The sequence below is a fragment of the Artibeus jamaicensis genome, unplaced genomic scaffold (genome assembly GCF_021234435.1).
Source record: "Artibeus jamaicensis isolate MK-2021 breed Jamaican fruit bat unplaced genomic scaffold, CSHL_Jam_final contig_3175, whole genome shotgun sequence".
NCBI classification, from domain to species: Eukaryota; Metazoa; Chordata; class Mammalia; order Chiroptera; family Phyllostomidae; genus Artibeus; species Artibeus jamaicensis.
This window is the reverse complement of record NW_026521739.1, coordinates 233,466-248,607: the sequence shown is the minus strand read 5'-3', so window position 1 is coordinate 248,607 and position 15,142 is coordinate 233,466. Positions and strand designations below refer to the sequence as shown.

The following is a 15,142-nucleotide window of genomic DNA, read 5'->3' as shown; positions in this document are numbered from 1 at the left end:
CTTTTGGTGTTTGGATGATGCTCCAGCCAACTGAGCCATGCAGCCAGGGCTTGATTAAACTTTTATTTTGAGATGATTGTAGATTCACATGCAGTTGGAAGAAATACAGAGATTCTGTATTTACCCTATACCCTTTACCCTGTTTACTCCAATAGTATAATATCTTATAGAACTTAATATTCAGTAATATATCCCAACCACAATATTGATATTGTTAAAGATACAGAACACTTCCTTCACCACTTAAATCCTTCCTATTGCCCCTTGTAGCCACATCTACTTAGCTTCTACTCTTGCCCCCTCCTTAACTTCTGGCATCCAGTAATCTGTTTTTCATTTCTATAATTTTTGTCATTTCAAGAATGTTACCTTTGAAGGTTGTTAGCTTTTTTCTCAGCATAATTCTATATAGAGATTTCATCCATGTTGTTTCATCTAACAGTAGTTTGTTCCTTTTTATTGCTGAGATCTAGTCCACATAATAGAACTAAAGCTACTCTAAACATTTGTGTACAGAAGCCTTCATTTCTCTAGAATAAATGCCCAGGAGTGCAATATAGACTTGTCTTAACTATTCCCTTGACATACATTGGAACCACATCAGACAGTGTTAGTAATTTTTGCTTTGACCTTCAGATATAATGTAGGAAATTCAAGTAAAGAAAAGCTTGTTGTATTTGCCATATTTTTACTTACCCTATTCTTTCTTTTTGATGTTCCAAGGTTCTTTTCTTTTTATCATTTATTTTCTGCTTAGAGAATTTCTTCTGGTCATCCTGTTAGAGTGGATCTGCTGGTGACAAATTCTCCTAATTTTCCCTCATCTGAGAATGTCTTGATTTCTCTTCCCATTTTTGCTGACTGTAGGATTCTGGGTTGACAGTTCTTTTCTTTCAGTGCCTGAAAATTATATGCCACTTTTTTTGGCTTGTATAGTTTTTGGTGAGAAGTACACTGTCGTTCTAATTGCTTTTCCCCTATAGCTAAGGTGTACTTTGTCTTCTTTCAAGATATTTTCTTTGCCTTTGGTTTTAAGAAGTTTAATTATGATATGTCTTGTCATGGATTTCTTCAGATTTATCCTGTGTAAGGTTTGTTCAGCTTCTTCAATTTGTGGTTTTGTTTCTCTTTCCAAAGTTGATAAGTTTTCAGCCATTATTTTTTTCAGTACTTTTTCATCTTGATTCTTTTTCCCCTTTCTGGGTTCTAGTGATACAAATGTAGATCTTTTGCTGTAGTCCCACAGGTCCATGAGACTCTGGTTTATTTGTTTTTTTGTTTTCTGCTTTTTTCATCTATTCATTTGTCATCTTTTTTTTTTAAATAATAAAAAGGACTTTCTTTTTTTTAAAAGATTTTATTTATTTATTTTTAGAGGGGAAGGAGAGAGGGAGAGAAACATCAATGTATGGTTGCCTTTCATGCATCCCCTGCTGGGAACTGGCCTGCAGGGAACCAGCATGCAACCCAGGCATGTGCCCTGACTGGGAATCGAACTGCGATCCTCTGGTTTGCAGACCTGTGCTTAATCCACTGAGCTACACCAGCAAGGGCCTTCATTTGTCATCTTGATTATCTTTTTGCATGGTTTTAAATCTTTATATCATGAATGATTTTCTGTTGAAACCTGGGTATTTTTGTATTATGTTCTGAGACTGAAGGTATTAACTATACCTTCTGTTTCTACTGACTTTACATGACACTACTTTGGCAGGGGAATAAGAGATGCCTCCTTTTTGCAGCCAGCTGGATGTAGAAGTTCAAATTCCCTATTCAGCCTCCATTGACACCCCCCTCCCCTGCCCTCAGGGAAGGTGATCCTTTTAACTACTGTGGGTAAGGGTAGAAGTCCAGGCTCCCTATGTGATCTTCCCTGGCACTGCTAGGGTAAAGGTGGGGGCATGTTATCAACCAGCAGGGTGGAAGTCCTAGTTGCCTATTTGGCCTACCCTGACACTACTGTGGTTGGGAGATTGGGCCTTCTCATTAGACCTCATGAGGTCCAAGTCTAGGCTGCCCACACAGCTCTTGCAGCTCTGGATAGAGGTAGGGCCATAGTGTTTTCTGTGGTGTTTGACTGTAGTGGGGCAGTTATTGTCAAAAGTTTTCAGTCTAAGTCTGTTCCTTTCTTGTTCCTTTGACTAGAGAGACTAGTCTTTTGTTGGGCTTTGTTTTTTTTTTAATCTGCTAGTTGGAATTTCAGGTTGCTGTATTCAACTCCTAATCTGTTATATTAGGCAAAAAGAAAACTTACCATTATGTTGTTCCTTGGCTCCTGAGTTTCCTAGCTGGTTGTCCTTCTCTCTACTTTTCAGAGTCTTCCTATGCTTTATATTTAATGTCCAAGGTTTGTAGTTATACTTAGTGGAAATAATAGGGAAAAATAAGTCTACTCCATCTTCTTGGAAGCAGAAGTCCGCAAATTTACATTTTAATTTATTTAAACAGTTGTATCAAATACACAACCATTATTGGGGGAAATATTTCATATTTTATATTATGTGATAATTTACATAATATTTGCACCAGATAAACTAGAAAATAATATCTTTATTTAAATTGAAATTTATTGTTCACATTATTAATGAAAACTTTTTCCCTCTAGGAAATAATGCAAAAGGTGTCCCAAGGCTCCTGACCAGTGAACAAAAATTTGAGAAAAACAGCCAAGCTCATGTTTTCTCCTGATCAAGAAAATCATCCATCCAAAGCACCAGTAAAATATGGTGAACTCATTGTTTTAGGGTAAGGTTTCTTCACCTGATGACATAAAATTGAATATTATATAGTAACTTTAATATCTAGGTTAAGAGTTGTGTTTTGTTTTGTTTGTTTTTTGTTTCGTTTTTTTAGAATTTATATCTTACCTATTTACAAAAAGGATTTAAAGATATAGGGTAATATTACCAAGTAAGGAAACTCTTAATTGTCATTTTTATGCCATCACTTATAAGTGCTCAAGTACTGCATAAATTTTGCCTCACCCCCACTCCTAGATAGGACAAAGCTTCTTGAAGATGAAATGAAAATGTATTGTCTAGAGCTGCATAATTATTTTGTCTTCACTATTTCTTGTTTTAGAAAATTTGCCTTGGGTGACTTTATTTTTTATGAAGGGTGGTCAATATAATTGTTACATATGGCGTTCTTTGAGTAAACTCCCTTCTCTTCCTTGTCAGTCACTAAAGTAGGCCATTTTACATTCACATTCTCCTCCAGCCTCAAAACTGTCTCTATTCCCTGCTTCGTTTCCTCCCAGATTGACCATGATTTCAGGACGCAAGGGGGAAACAGTGAACGAGGCGAGATTATTATTAAACTACAGCCCGTGTCATAATGAAGCAGTAAAGAATGAAAAAAAAAAGCATGATAGCACCTGGATCTGCTTTGCCAGTGTCACATGTGTGACCTTTGGAAAACATCTTAATTCCTCTGAGTCTGTGAGGAACTTCATTCCTCTGAGGAATAATTTAATTCCTAGTCTGTAAGAGCAGAGAGTGATGCCAATCCCAAGAGTTTTTTATGGGAATGGATTAAGTATGGTGATGTATGGGGTAGAACCAAGAGTGCCTACTACATAGTAAAGACCCAGATGTTTTGTTTTGAACTTTTCTCCTAGTAGTTCAGTCCTTTTAATGTTATCATGGAGAAACAGTCATAACATCTAAACAACAAAATATATTTAACAGCTGCTTAGAGGTATTTCAGTTGGATAGGTTTTGCCAACATAATGTGAATGTGTATGCTTACATTTGGGTGATTGAGACCTAACAAACAAGTCTAAAATTCCTCATTTCAAAAGTTCAGCTATTTAAAGTGTTTGGTTAAAAATGAAAGGAGATTCTATTTTTAAATTTTTCTATTGTACGTTTAAAGATTAGATTAGCACATACAAACATTCACCTTTAGGGAAAAATAGAATGAGTCATAAAGAGTCAGATATGCCACACTAATCAGCTCTTGATTATCTTAAGAGGAAAGAAAAATACAGCTAACTAAAAGTAAAGAATGAAAAAAAGCATGACAAACACTAGGATCCAAATTCTAGCTTTATATGTATAATCCAAAAGGTACTTCTCTGTGACTTAGAATGTGGCCAGACAGAATCTCATTTTGTTTTATACTCAGGCAGCTGGGGATCAGCAATTGCTGAAAAGAATTTAGATACTTACAATGTGGTAATAGATAATTAATTGGAATTGATCCTATAAGGCAAAGTAACACATCTGTTAGAATCATGTAGTTCTTACAGAGATCACCTAAACCTTTTTCTCTCCCCCCCCATCAGGTATAATGGGTCTCTCCCAAATGGCGATAGAGGAAGAAGGAAAAGTAGGTTTGCTTTATTTAAAAGACCTAAGGCAAATGGGGTGAAGCCCAGCACTGTGCATATTGCTTGTACTCCTCAGGCTGCAAAGGTAAAAAAAAAAACAAAAACCTGTAAATTAACTTGTAGAAATTGAAAGACTTGTGCATGTTGATCATGTTCTCTTGCATTTTCCCTTCACATTCGATACCAGAAGTTTCCTTTTGTTTTGGGTGGGTGAAGACACTTTGGAGATGTGATATTTGAAGGGCTACCATATGGAAGAGCCTTGGACTTTTTTTAATGACAAATCAGGATCTGTGGATGGAAATTAGAAGGAAACATTCTCTTATTAAAAAGTGTGGGGGCGGATCTGGGGCTTTATCTAGTATTTAGAATTGTACAGCTGCCTGCCCTGAGAATTACTTGTTCCTTCACTAGAGGGCCCTCAACTAGGCTTGGCAAGGAATGTAGTGTGTAAGAATTGTATTCAGGTACCAGAAGCATGCTTAGGTGTGGTAATTTTTTGAACTAAGGGTCTTTTTCAAAGATTCTATGGATACTTTTTATTTTCATATTTTATTTTATGATCCTTATAACTTTTAGTATAATGCCTTGAAAAAAGTAGACCTCTATAATTATTAAGTTGAATCAAAGCTATGAAAAAGTAAATATTCAACTGTCTACATATAACTTCTCAGTCTCTTTGGTGCTTTTAGTCCCTTTTTCTATCCCTACCAAAAGTCTCTAGAACCCAGGCCACCATTTCAAGACACTTGGACTTTTCTTAGATTGATAGACAGAGAGAATTTTAGATCTTCATATTTTCTGTGAATTCCTGTACTTCCCATTGGAGTTCCTTGACTTATGGAAGTACGTTATCTTTAGCTAAGCAGCCCCAGGATGTACATTAATATTATACCATCTGAATATATCTTTGTAAGTTAAATAATAAGAGACAGAGAAATTGATAAATGGTGCCTTGTTTTAAGTGTAGTTTCAGTCCCCAAAGTTAATTGGGTTTTTGGCTTGTTTTTATATTCAATGCGATGTCTAAAATAGAGTCCTCATGCCTTCACCAGGCATCATCATCTATTACTGTTTGAGAGCCAGTGAATATAGAAAAGGGACAGTTTCTTTTGTGTTTCTTTTTGCTCCTTTGAAGAGAACGGATGAGCTAAGTAGGTGGTGGAAGTGAACGGCTTATTGATTTAATCAGAGGGACCTCTCTCTTTCCAGTATTTCTCCACAGAAGTGCTTTGGCAACTTGGGTGTGCCAATTATTCTTTGTGCAGGGTTGTCTCACCTATTGCAGGACAATGCCTAGTAAGCCCTCAAATCATTGTGACAGCCAGAAAATGCACATGCATATTTCCAGATGCCCCTCAAACAGCTAATATGCCCTCTTGTTGAGAGCCATCATCATTGGGAAAATATTTCTAATCTCTGCCTCTGTAATATTCTGTTCTGTTCTTTTCGTTGCATTTTTACTTTCACATCTCTAATGTTTTCACTGTTAGCTTTTTTTCATCTTCATTGGACAACAAGAATTTTAGGGATCAAAGACTGCATCTTTTTCAGTTTTGGAGGAATGTAGTATGAGGTCATGAAGAAAACTGTTGAGTATGGCAGTTGTCTGGTGTGAATGGTTAAACCCTACCTTGCAGTCCAGTGAGAAGTTAACTTGACATAGTTCTTGCTCTGAATCAAAAAGTAGGTTTAATAGCTAAAAACAAAAACAAAAAAACAGGGTTTACAATCTCAAAGTACACAAAACACCTGTTTTTAAAGCTCTTTAGCCATTAAGAATTAACTTCCAAAATACTGAGCAATTATTTTATTGAAAAAATCAGTTCCTTAATACTGAATTAAAGTAATTTGTAGATTTTAAAACCTATAAAACAATTACACAACATTTATGAATACATAAGTGCACAGTGAAAAAGAACATGTGTAGGAATGATCTGTGCTATTCTCAAGGTTGAATGCCTCTGAAGAAAGGGGAGTAGGGAGGAACATGCAAACAGTATTGATTGTATCTGCAGAGCTTAATTTCTTTTAAAAGATCAGAAGCAAAAATGACATTATTGGATTTTGATAAAGCTGTGTAGTTAATGCCCAAGTGTATTTATTTTCTTGGTATAGTGTATGGAAATTTCATGATCTTATTTCATCTTAAAGCCACTATTTTAAGGCTTTACTTGTTATAGATTGACTACAAAATCAGATCAAGTAAAATTTTAAAATGCCAGAGCTCTAAATAAGAACCGGACTTTTTTTTTTTTCATTTAGCCTTCCTGTGTGTAATCATTGTTTTGTGTCTTTGTATGTTTTCCTTTTACGCAACCTGTTTCCACTTCCTTTGTTTGGGTTTTCCCCCTCTGGTATTATCTTCAACTCATATATATATATATATAGAGAGAGAGAGAGAGAGAGAAAATGCCTGAAAACAACTCTGAAAGTTCTTTTTAGCAATGTTTTTAGTTTGGAACAAGTCAGAAGTATAGTCGTAAGCATTATATCCATTTCCTTTGGTAACGTGTAATCATTCTATGAATTTTGCTGTATCTAGCCCAGCATGTGGCAAATATTTGTCACCTGTAGTCACAGAATGGTTAGAAAACCAGTTAACTCTGCTTATTGGTTAACTTTATAACTCTTTGAGTTACTTTATAAATAAGATTCCTCTTATTTCGCAAGATTTTTTATTTTCTTCTTCCCAGAGTAGTACTGAGTACTGTTTTCAAATTGTACATGGGATTGGTTTTGATGACTTTATAATTAAATACTTACAAGGCAGCCCCAAATGTTATTGTTTTTATACAATGAAAATATGTTCTTACTCTATAACTACTGCAGAGTATTTTTCTACACCCCACTCATCTTGAGAAACTGCTGTCACAGCTGAGGTTATGTAAGAGTTACTAATCTTTAACCTAAATTTCACGGTGGGGGGGGAATATGTCATATATGTGATAGATTACCTTTTTAAAAATCTGGTTTGATTGACCTGCCAACTAGTTTTTGCTATTAATCTTTTCTCTCCTAGGCAATAAGCAACAAGGACCAGCATAGCATATCATATACCTTATCTCGGGCCCAGACAGTGGTGGTTGAATACACTCATGACAGCAACACTGATATGTTTCAGGTATTATAATATGTGAAATTTGTTTTTGTAAAAAACAAAGTTAAAACTTACTTTCAGTGAATTTTGCTCTGTTCAGATTAAAGACTGTCATATTTTCATGTATTTTATTAAATATATATTGTTTTCTAAACCATATATATAGAAGGTAGTATAGCATAGTTAAGAGATGGTCTCTGAAATCAGAACTCCTTTAAGCATTACTTAGCCACTGTATGCCTCAATTTCCTCCTCTAAAGTATACAGTTAATAAAACTTCCCTCATGTGACTGTTAGGCTTATAATGGTTTAGTACATGTAAAGTGCTCAGAGTATGCCAGGTAGATGGTAAACTCTTAGATATTAATAATCTAGATACAATAGTAACTGTTAGCTATTGTTATCCAAAAAAAGGAACCAAGAACTATTCTGCACACATATCACCTTTTTTTGTTACCACTTTCCCATCTTCCTCTGTAGACAAGTACAGGCAGTTCTGTTTCTAACATATATGTGAAGTCAAACTTGTTTCTCAGCACATATTTGGTCAATAAAAGGTGTTTTTTTTTCCCTTTCATTATCTTACACCAATCCGTGGCATAAAACAATGTTTATATAAACTGATAGATGATAGAACAGCCAAACTTAAAGATGTATAAACAGAATTCATAGTATCTTCTCCCTTACTATTGGGATTTGTAAAGACCTGGGGTTTTCTGATTTAAAAAAACTGAAGCACCTAATAGTGTTGTTTTTACAATTATTGTCCCAATGACTTTTTAACATTCTCTTCATTTTACAAGATTAAATGAATGCGAATGGGCCTGGAGATGTCTTTAATTATCGCCATTAGCAAAATATTTCTTTGAAGTCACTCCTTCAGCCCTTTTAATGGAATACTGAAGTTTTAGAATAGTGTTTCTAATATTAGAATATGGATGTTGCTTTTAGCAAAAAGTTAAAAATAAATAGCCTTAATGAAAATGAAGGTTTGGATCTTAACGAGACCTAACACAAACTTTAGGATGATTTTCTATATTTTATTATTACTGACAATCAGTTAAAATTACTGTACCTAATTGCTTTTCAAAAATCAAAATGCTACTTCACTGTGGCAAGTCTGATAAAAACTGTCACGAGAGAGCTCCCAGTGGCAAGGTCCCACCACCATGCGATTTCCACAGCAGTCTCTTTTGCCTGCAGCCCTGGCTGAGACAGTACCTAGAGGGCATCCTGATCTTCTTGCCCCTCTAATCAGGCCCACTGAACCTTTGTTGGCCTACAGAACCTGCCATCTGTCTTGTGTCCTACCTCTGAATTACTGCCTTCAGACCCTGTGACCCATCCTTACTTCTTGCCCTGAGTAAGTCCAGCCTCCAGGATCCTGAGGCAGCTCCAGGTCCATCCTCAGCTTCATGTGACTCACTCTCCTTTCACTTTCACATGGAATTTCCCAGTTATGAAATTAATAAAAATTAGTGATTTCAAAAAAAATCAAAATACTACCTAGATATTGGCTCATAGACTAGAATTTTAGTTTAAAGGAATAGAGTTTTTCTCAATAACAGTAAACTGATCATATCCTTTCTGTAAGCATTACACCTTGTAATGTGTGAAAGATACAAACATTTTTGCATCAAAATTGAAATATATCAGAAACTATTCCAATAAATTAGCTAGTCTTTGAGACACTTGTAAGCATTCAAGGATTGCTTACCTTCTAACCTGAACAAGAATATTTATTGTTAAAGACATCAGATATTCAAACTTCATTTCAGTGTATTGCTTGACACTGTGAGTAAATAAAGGAGACATTACAAGTTGATTGCATATGTAGGCAGTCTAAATGTGAGGAGTACACTCTTCTAATTGGATTAAAGAAGGGTGAGGAAAAGGCTTTATAGCAGTGCCTTTTTATCTGGGCCTTTTTACTTTCTATCCAGTTTAGTAGGATTTTGCCAGTCCAACCAGGAGAAAGACATTCTGACAAAAGAGATGACAGAGAAGTACACAGTGTGGTAGAAGATTGATGAATAAGCTACTTGCAGCCAGAACATACTTTTGTGTGAGCAGAAATAACAGGAAATTAGGTTGGATTGGTAGATAGGAGGCAAATTGTGACATCAGTTTCTAATTATGAGAAATAAGAAACTGGTAGGTTGAGCTAGGTTGTAAGGAACCACTGAAGTTTTTAGTGAGGGTAGGAGAGAATGACATGATAAAATCCGTATTTTTAAAACTAATAGCAGAAAGAGGTGAAATTACTAAAGTTTAACACAGTGATAACTAGCATCCAAGCACAGTCATGTGGGTCTTCTCTTCATAGGTACTTAAGAGTTCTTCCTTCTTACGTGTCATTACCAGTATCGCTTTGATGTCTCAAATCTTCTCCAAGTCCCAGATGAAATATCAGATCTTTTGGAACAATATCTCTTCCCAAATAAATGCTGCCTCTGAATATTTTGATTCTGAATATCACTTCTCAATTCAACCCTTGGTCTGCATCTTTTGGCTCTAAAAGAGCTTTTTTATTTTTGGAACTATTTCAAAGATCTGAGATTATTTCCTTTGGATATCATTTATCTTTGAAATAAGGAAAAGGTACATTCAATCTTAAATTTGTTAACCAACCAATTTTCCCTTAAAACTCCAAACTAAATAAAGACTTTATACTTGATGGTAGGACAAAAGCACTGAAGAGTTTTATCCAAAAATGTGATACGAGGAATTCCTGAGGCTCAGCTATACAAAGAATGATGTTTAAAAATAATCTTTGTAGAGTCCGTATTTTCTGACAGTACCCACATTATTCAATTTTATGATACTACTTTATAACAAATACATGTACTGATTGTTTTTAAAGGTTTACTTTTAAAATCCTGTGACACTTGTCAGTTCTGCCATCCATTCCACTTATTTCCTTTTCTCCTTTTTAACTTTCTTCTTTCAAAATGAAATTTATTAATTAGCTAATATTTTGAAGTTGTTTTTAATTCTCTGACACTTCACCCACCAGAACTCTTATCTCTGAAATATGGCCAAGAACAAGTTAAAAAAAAAAACATCTAGGCATCTAAAGTAAATGTCAGGTAGGCCAAGCACTGAAATTTCTTTTCTGTGCTTGCTGGAGAACCCCTTAGGCTCTTATCAGTAACCTCTTGAAATGCTATTCTTTGAAGTTTGGTTACGGTATTTGATTTCTCAACCCGTACCAGAGTAAGAGTAGCTGGTAGAGGAGGGATATGCTGCTAGAGACAAGTGTGCCCGGCAGCAAGAAATGATAGCTGACAACCTGACAGAGACAAAAAAAATTATCTGAGAAGTATACATAAGACCTCAAAGCAAGACTGTATAAGCCCTTAACATAAGTATCAGTGTTCTTATATGCCTTTATAGCACCTGAAGACATCAGTGTACTTCAGCTGAATATAAATGGTATTCATTGTGTAATGTCCTGGAGTCATCATAAAAGATTTACTTATATTTTAACTGTATTCTGTTAAGGTAGAGGGTAATATATGGTAGACATATTTCCATCTGCAGCCATCTAGAAATCTCACCCATCTTAACCTCTTTATTCCCTGAGGGTTTCATATATTCTAGATTGTAAATTCCCACTTAATTCTATGCTCTAAGTGATTATTACATCAGAGCAAGTCTGACAGATTAGTTTTCAAGGGTATAGATGCTCTCAGAGTTAACTATGATAAGTTTAAGCTTTAGAAATTTCAGAGGCTTAATGATTGCACCTTATTGTGCCTTTGTTGAAAGGATTTTCCACTGTGTCCTTTGAACAGGTTTATAGACTTATAGACGTTTCTTTTTCCCTTAGATTGGTCGGTCGACTGAAAGTCCCATTGATTTTGTAGTAACTGACACAGTTCCTGGAAGTCAAAGTAATTCTGATACACAGTCAGTGCAAAGTACTATCTCAAGATTTGCCTGTAGAATCATCTGTGAACGCAATCCCCCATTTACAGCACGGATATATGCTGCGGGATTTGACTCATCAAAAAACATCTTTCTTGGGGTAAAGAGCTGTTTTCCTAAATGATGCATTATTTTAATAATCACTTCTATTTCCAAATTACAAATAAATGGAAGCTCACTCTTATTACTCCAACTAGGAGAAGGCTGCCAAATGGAAGACATCAGATGGGCAAATGGATGGCTTAACCACTAATGGCGTTTTAGTTATGCATCCACGTAATGGGTTCACAGAAGACTCCAAGCCTGGAATATGGAGAGAAATATCAGTGTGTGGCAATGTATTCAGCCTGCGTGAAACCAGATCAGCTCAGCAGAGAGGGAAAATGGTAAGTACTGAGATGTAGCTTCTTATTTAGCTACAGTAAACACATTGGATGAGTTGGACTTGAGTACATTACATATTCCCAAAAACTCTTAAGTCTCTTGTTGATGCATAGTACTAAGTCTGATTATCAAACACTGACTACTAAATAGTATACTATATGATATTTTAATGTTTTAATTTGGACACTAAAAATTTTTTTTATATTATGTTAATATATTTTAAAACCTAAGCTTTCCTAAATTAAATAGCACTCTGTATTTTCTACTTATATTTGTATTATCTTTGATCATGATATTTATTGGGAATATTAGACCTACTGATTAACCTTGGAAAATTAAGCACATGTGGACATAATGTGTTCAGAAAAGACAATTCCCTATTGGTCCCAGATATTGCTTCCTCGTGGTGCTCATACTTTCTATGCACCCTATCCCTTTTGTTTGAATCATAAATTATCTTTACAACAAGGCTGTAAAGAAATAATGTCACTGCTTAATATTTTATCCTTGATTTTCAGATTTGTATTTTTTATGACTATCATTCAAGTTTTTAAAATATTTAGTAACAGTTACAGAAAATGTTGGTTCTATATAAAGAACACGTGAGACAACACTCTTATGTAAAAAATCCAAGACACAGCTGTGAATGTGTTTTTTGATTTTATTTCTTCTAGGTGGAAATTGAAACCAATCAGTTACAAGATGGCTCATTAATTGATCTCTGTGGTGCAACATTGCTGTGGCGTACTGCAGAAGGCCTTTCCCACACTCCTACAGTGAAGCATTTAGAAGCTTTAAGACAGGAAATCAATGCAGCACGACCTCAATGCCCTGTAGGGTTCAACACACTAGCATTTCCTAGTATGAAGAGGAAAGATGTTGTTGATGAAAAACAACCATGGGTATATCTAAACTGCGGCCATGTCCACGGCTATCATAACTGGGGAAACAAAGAAGAACGTGATGGAAAAGATCGTGAATGTCCAATGTGTAGGTCTGTTGGGCCCTATGTCCCTCTGTGGCTTGGATGTGAAGCTGGATTTTATGTGGACGCCGGCCCTCCAACCCATGCATTTAGCCCATGTGGGCACGTGTGTTCAGAAAAGACAACTGCCTATTGGTCCCAGATCCCGCTTCCTCATGGTACTCATACTTTTCATGCAGCCTGTCCTTTTTGTGCACATCAGTTGGCTGGTGAACAAGGCTACATCAGACTTATTTTCCAAGGACCTCTAGACTAACAGACAGTTGTCCTCTTGGACTGAATTATAAATTTATAAGCTAAGTGAGTTGGGTTTTTCAACCTCTTGTCGTGGTTTCTCTAATCTGATCATTTGCATTAAGATGAAGAATTTTTTTAAACATTTATAATAAAGAGTAATTTTTGAGCAAAAATCTGGGAAACTCAAGCAAAGGAATTTCTCAAAGTACCAGAGTTCTGAATTCTGAGTTTTTTAAATCTATTTTGAGGAGAAAAAAGACAGTCTAATTTTATGCCTTCATTTTAGTGTTTTTGAATCACCCATCCTCAGTGTTGAAAAATCGTTTTGTATAACTGAGGGTACTGTTGGTTCAAACTATGTTAGTTTACAGTTTGTTGCAAATATTGTAAAATACAGCAACATGTATATTAACTTTTTTTCTATTTATCTTTATTATAGAAAATATCTTAGAGTGTTCTTGATCAAGTAGCATGGTAACGATGGTGTCACACTCTTGGTGTGAATGGTAGGTTAGCGAGCATAGCTCAAGGATTTGCAAAGTTAGGAAGGACAAGAGAGCCTCTTTCCCCACCCCATCTAAATATGGAATTTGGTAAATTAGAATATTTTGTAAAACCAAATTCATTTTAATTACCATTATGTAAGAAGTGTTTGTTTTTAACTACATTGAAAGTAATCAGAAAACATTTTTTCCTTAATGTTTCTCTCAAATGTAGTACTATAACAAAAATTTAATGCTAAGAAACATTTTATATGCTCCTTTGAATATGCAATTTAATCTAGATTATCTATTTTTCTCCCACGATAACTAATCTGTTTATAGTATCAGCAACATTTGGCAAGTTTATTTTTTAGATATAAACTGTGGTTCATCTGTTCACTGTTTTTAGAAAAAAATCATTCTCATGAGAAAAAGCATAAATTAACAAGAAAGGAGAGTGGGCTTGATTTGCTTTTAGAAAAAGAAATGCTTAATTAATTAATTATTCTGGTTTTTGGCCTTATCCAGACATCAAGAAGTCTAGAGAGATACAAGGGGTTGAATGACAGTGTATGCCCCCCCCCTTTTTTTTTTAACCTAACAGACCAGCCTTAACCATGGGCTTGAATACTAAGGAGAGCTGCCAGTGTGACTCCAGGAAATGTATGGTTAGCAGATGCACACTGTTGACAGCAGAGTTGGAGGGACGTATTTGCATGGTCTATTCATTCTCTAATTCCAATAAATCCTTTGCTCTCAGAAGCAAGAAAAGTTTCTTCTCCCCTTCTCTTCCTGCTCCCTTCTTTTTGTAACACACCACAAGGAACGTATAGACAGTTGGCACTACATCAAATCCTCTGTGGCACTTGTAGAAATCAATACACTTTCAGATTAGACAATTATTATTTTAATCTTTTGATTTGTTTTCCTTTAGTTTGAAAAGTTGTATAATAATTGACTTCTAGCAAAATTATGTATGTGGTAACATAGCTTTAATTTATCCTATTACAGCACTGTTCTGGATTTTCTTTTGGTTTAAAAAAGACCTGTTGCTTAGAAGCCATGAACTATTTTATTTTACTTCAACTTGTCAACATTTTCTTGTTTTTAAAAATGATCATTTGGGTTCACTCAGGAAATGCATGTCAGGAAATTTGTATTATAAGTTTACTAGTTGTGATGTATCAGTAACTGCTGTTACCCCCTTTACAAAGAAATATAATTGATATTGAAGTTTTCTAGATTGTCACAGGTTTTGTGACTAATGCAAGGAAATCAAGTCCTGTGTTGTATTTGTTCTAGTCATTTCTATTCAGTCTATATATTGTAGCTAATTTTTATTTGCAATTAATTTATTCAAACTAAGTAAATATTTTCAAAATAGATACTCGAATTTTGTCTCTGCATTCATTTTTGCATAACTGAGAATGGGAAATCAGAAGTAATAACTTGTGGACAAGTCTACTTCACATTTCAAAAGTATTCACTTGAGGAAAAATAGACAAAAAACTGTACTTGAAAAATAACTAAATAAAATTTAAAAAAACAAAAAAAACGATAGATTAAATCTGTTATTAACACACACACACACAAAAAAAGTATTCACTTGAAATAGAAGAGGAGTTTGCATTTAAGGTACAATTTGAAATCTGATCCTTTGGGGAATGCATGTCATATTTATTAATGGTTGA

General features: G+C 35.0%; 1 protein-coding gene across 3 annotated transcripts in view; it reads left to right on the top strand.

The window, feature by feature from the left end:
* PELI1 (pellino E3 ubiquitin protein ligase 1) overlaps positions 1-14,836 on the top strand; it is a 55,251-nt gene extending 40,415 nt beyond the window's left edge. For all 3 annotated transcript variants that reach the window (XM_037126307.2, XM_053663410.1, XM_037126309.2), the window contains exons 2-7: positions 2,606-2,745; positions 4,289-4,418; positions 7,356-7,457; positions 11,266-11,463; positions 11,561-11,749; positions 12,422-14,836. In XM_037126307.2, coding sequence (XP_036982202.1) covers positions 2,675-2,745; positions 4,289-4,418; positions 7,356-7,457; positions 11,266-11,463; positions 11,561-11,749; positions 12,422-12,988 — 1,257 coding nt within the window. In that variant the 5' untranslated portion in view covers positions 2,606-2,674 and the 3' untranslated portion in view covers positions 12,989-14,836. The remainder of the gene's footprint in view (positions 1-2,605; positions 2,746-4,288; positions 4,419-7,355; positions 7,458-11,265; positions 11,464-11,560; positions 11,750-12,421) is intronic.
* Positions 14,837-15,142: the final 306 nt, after the last annotated feature.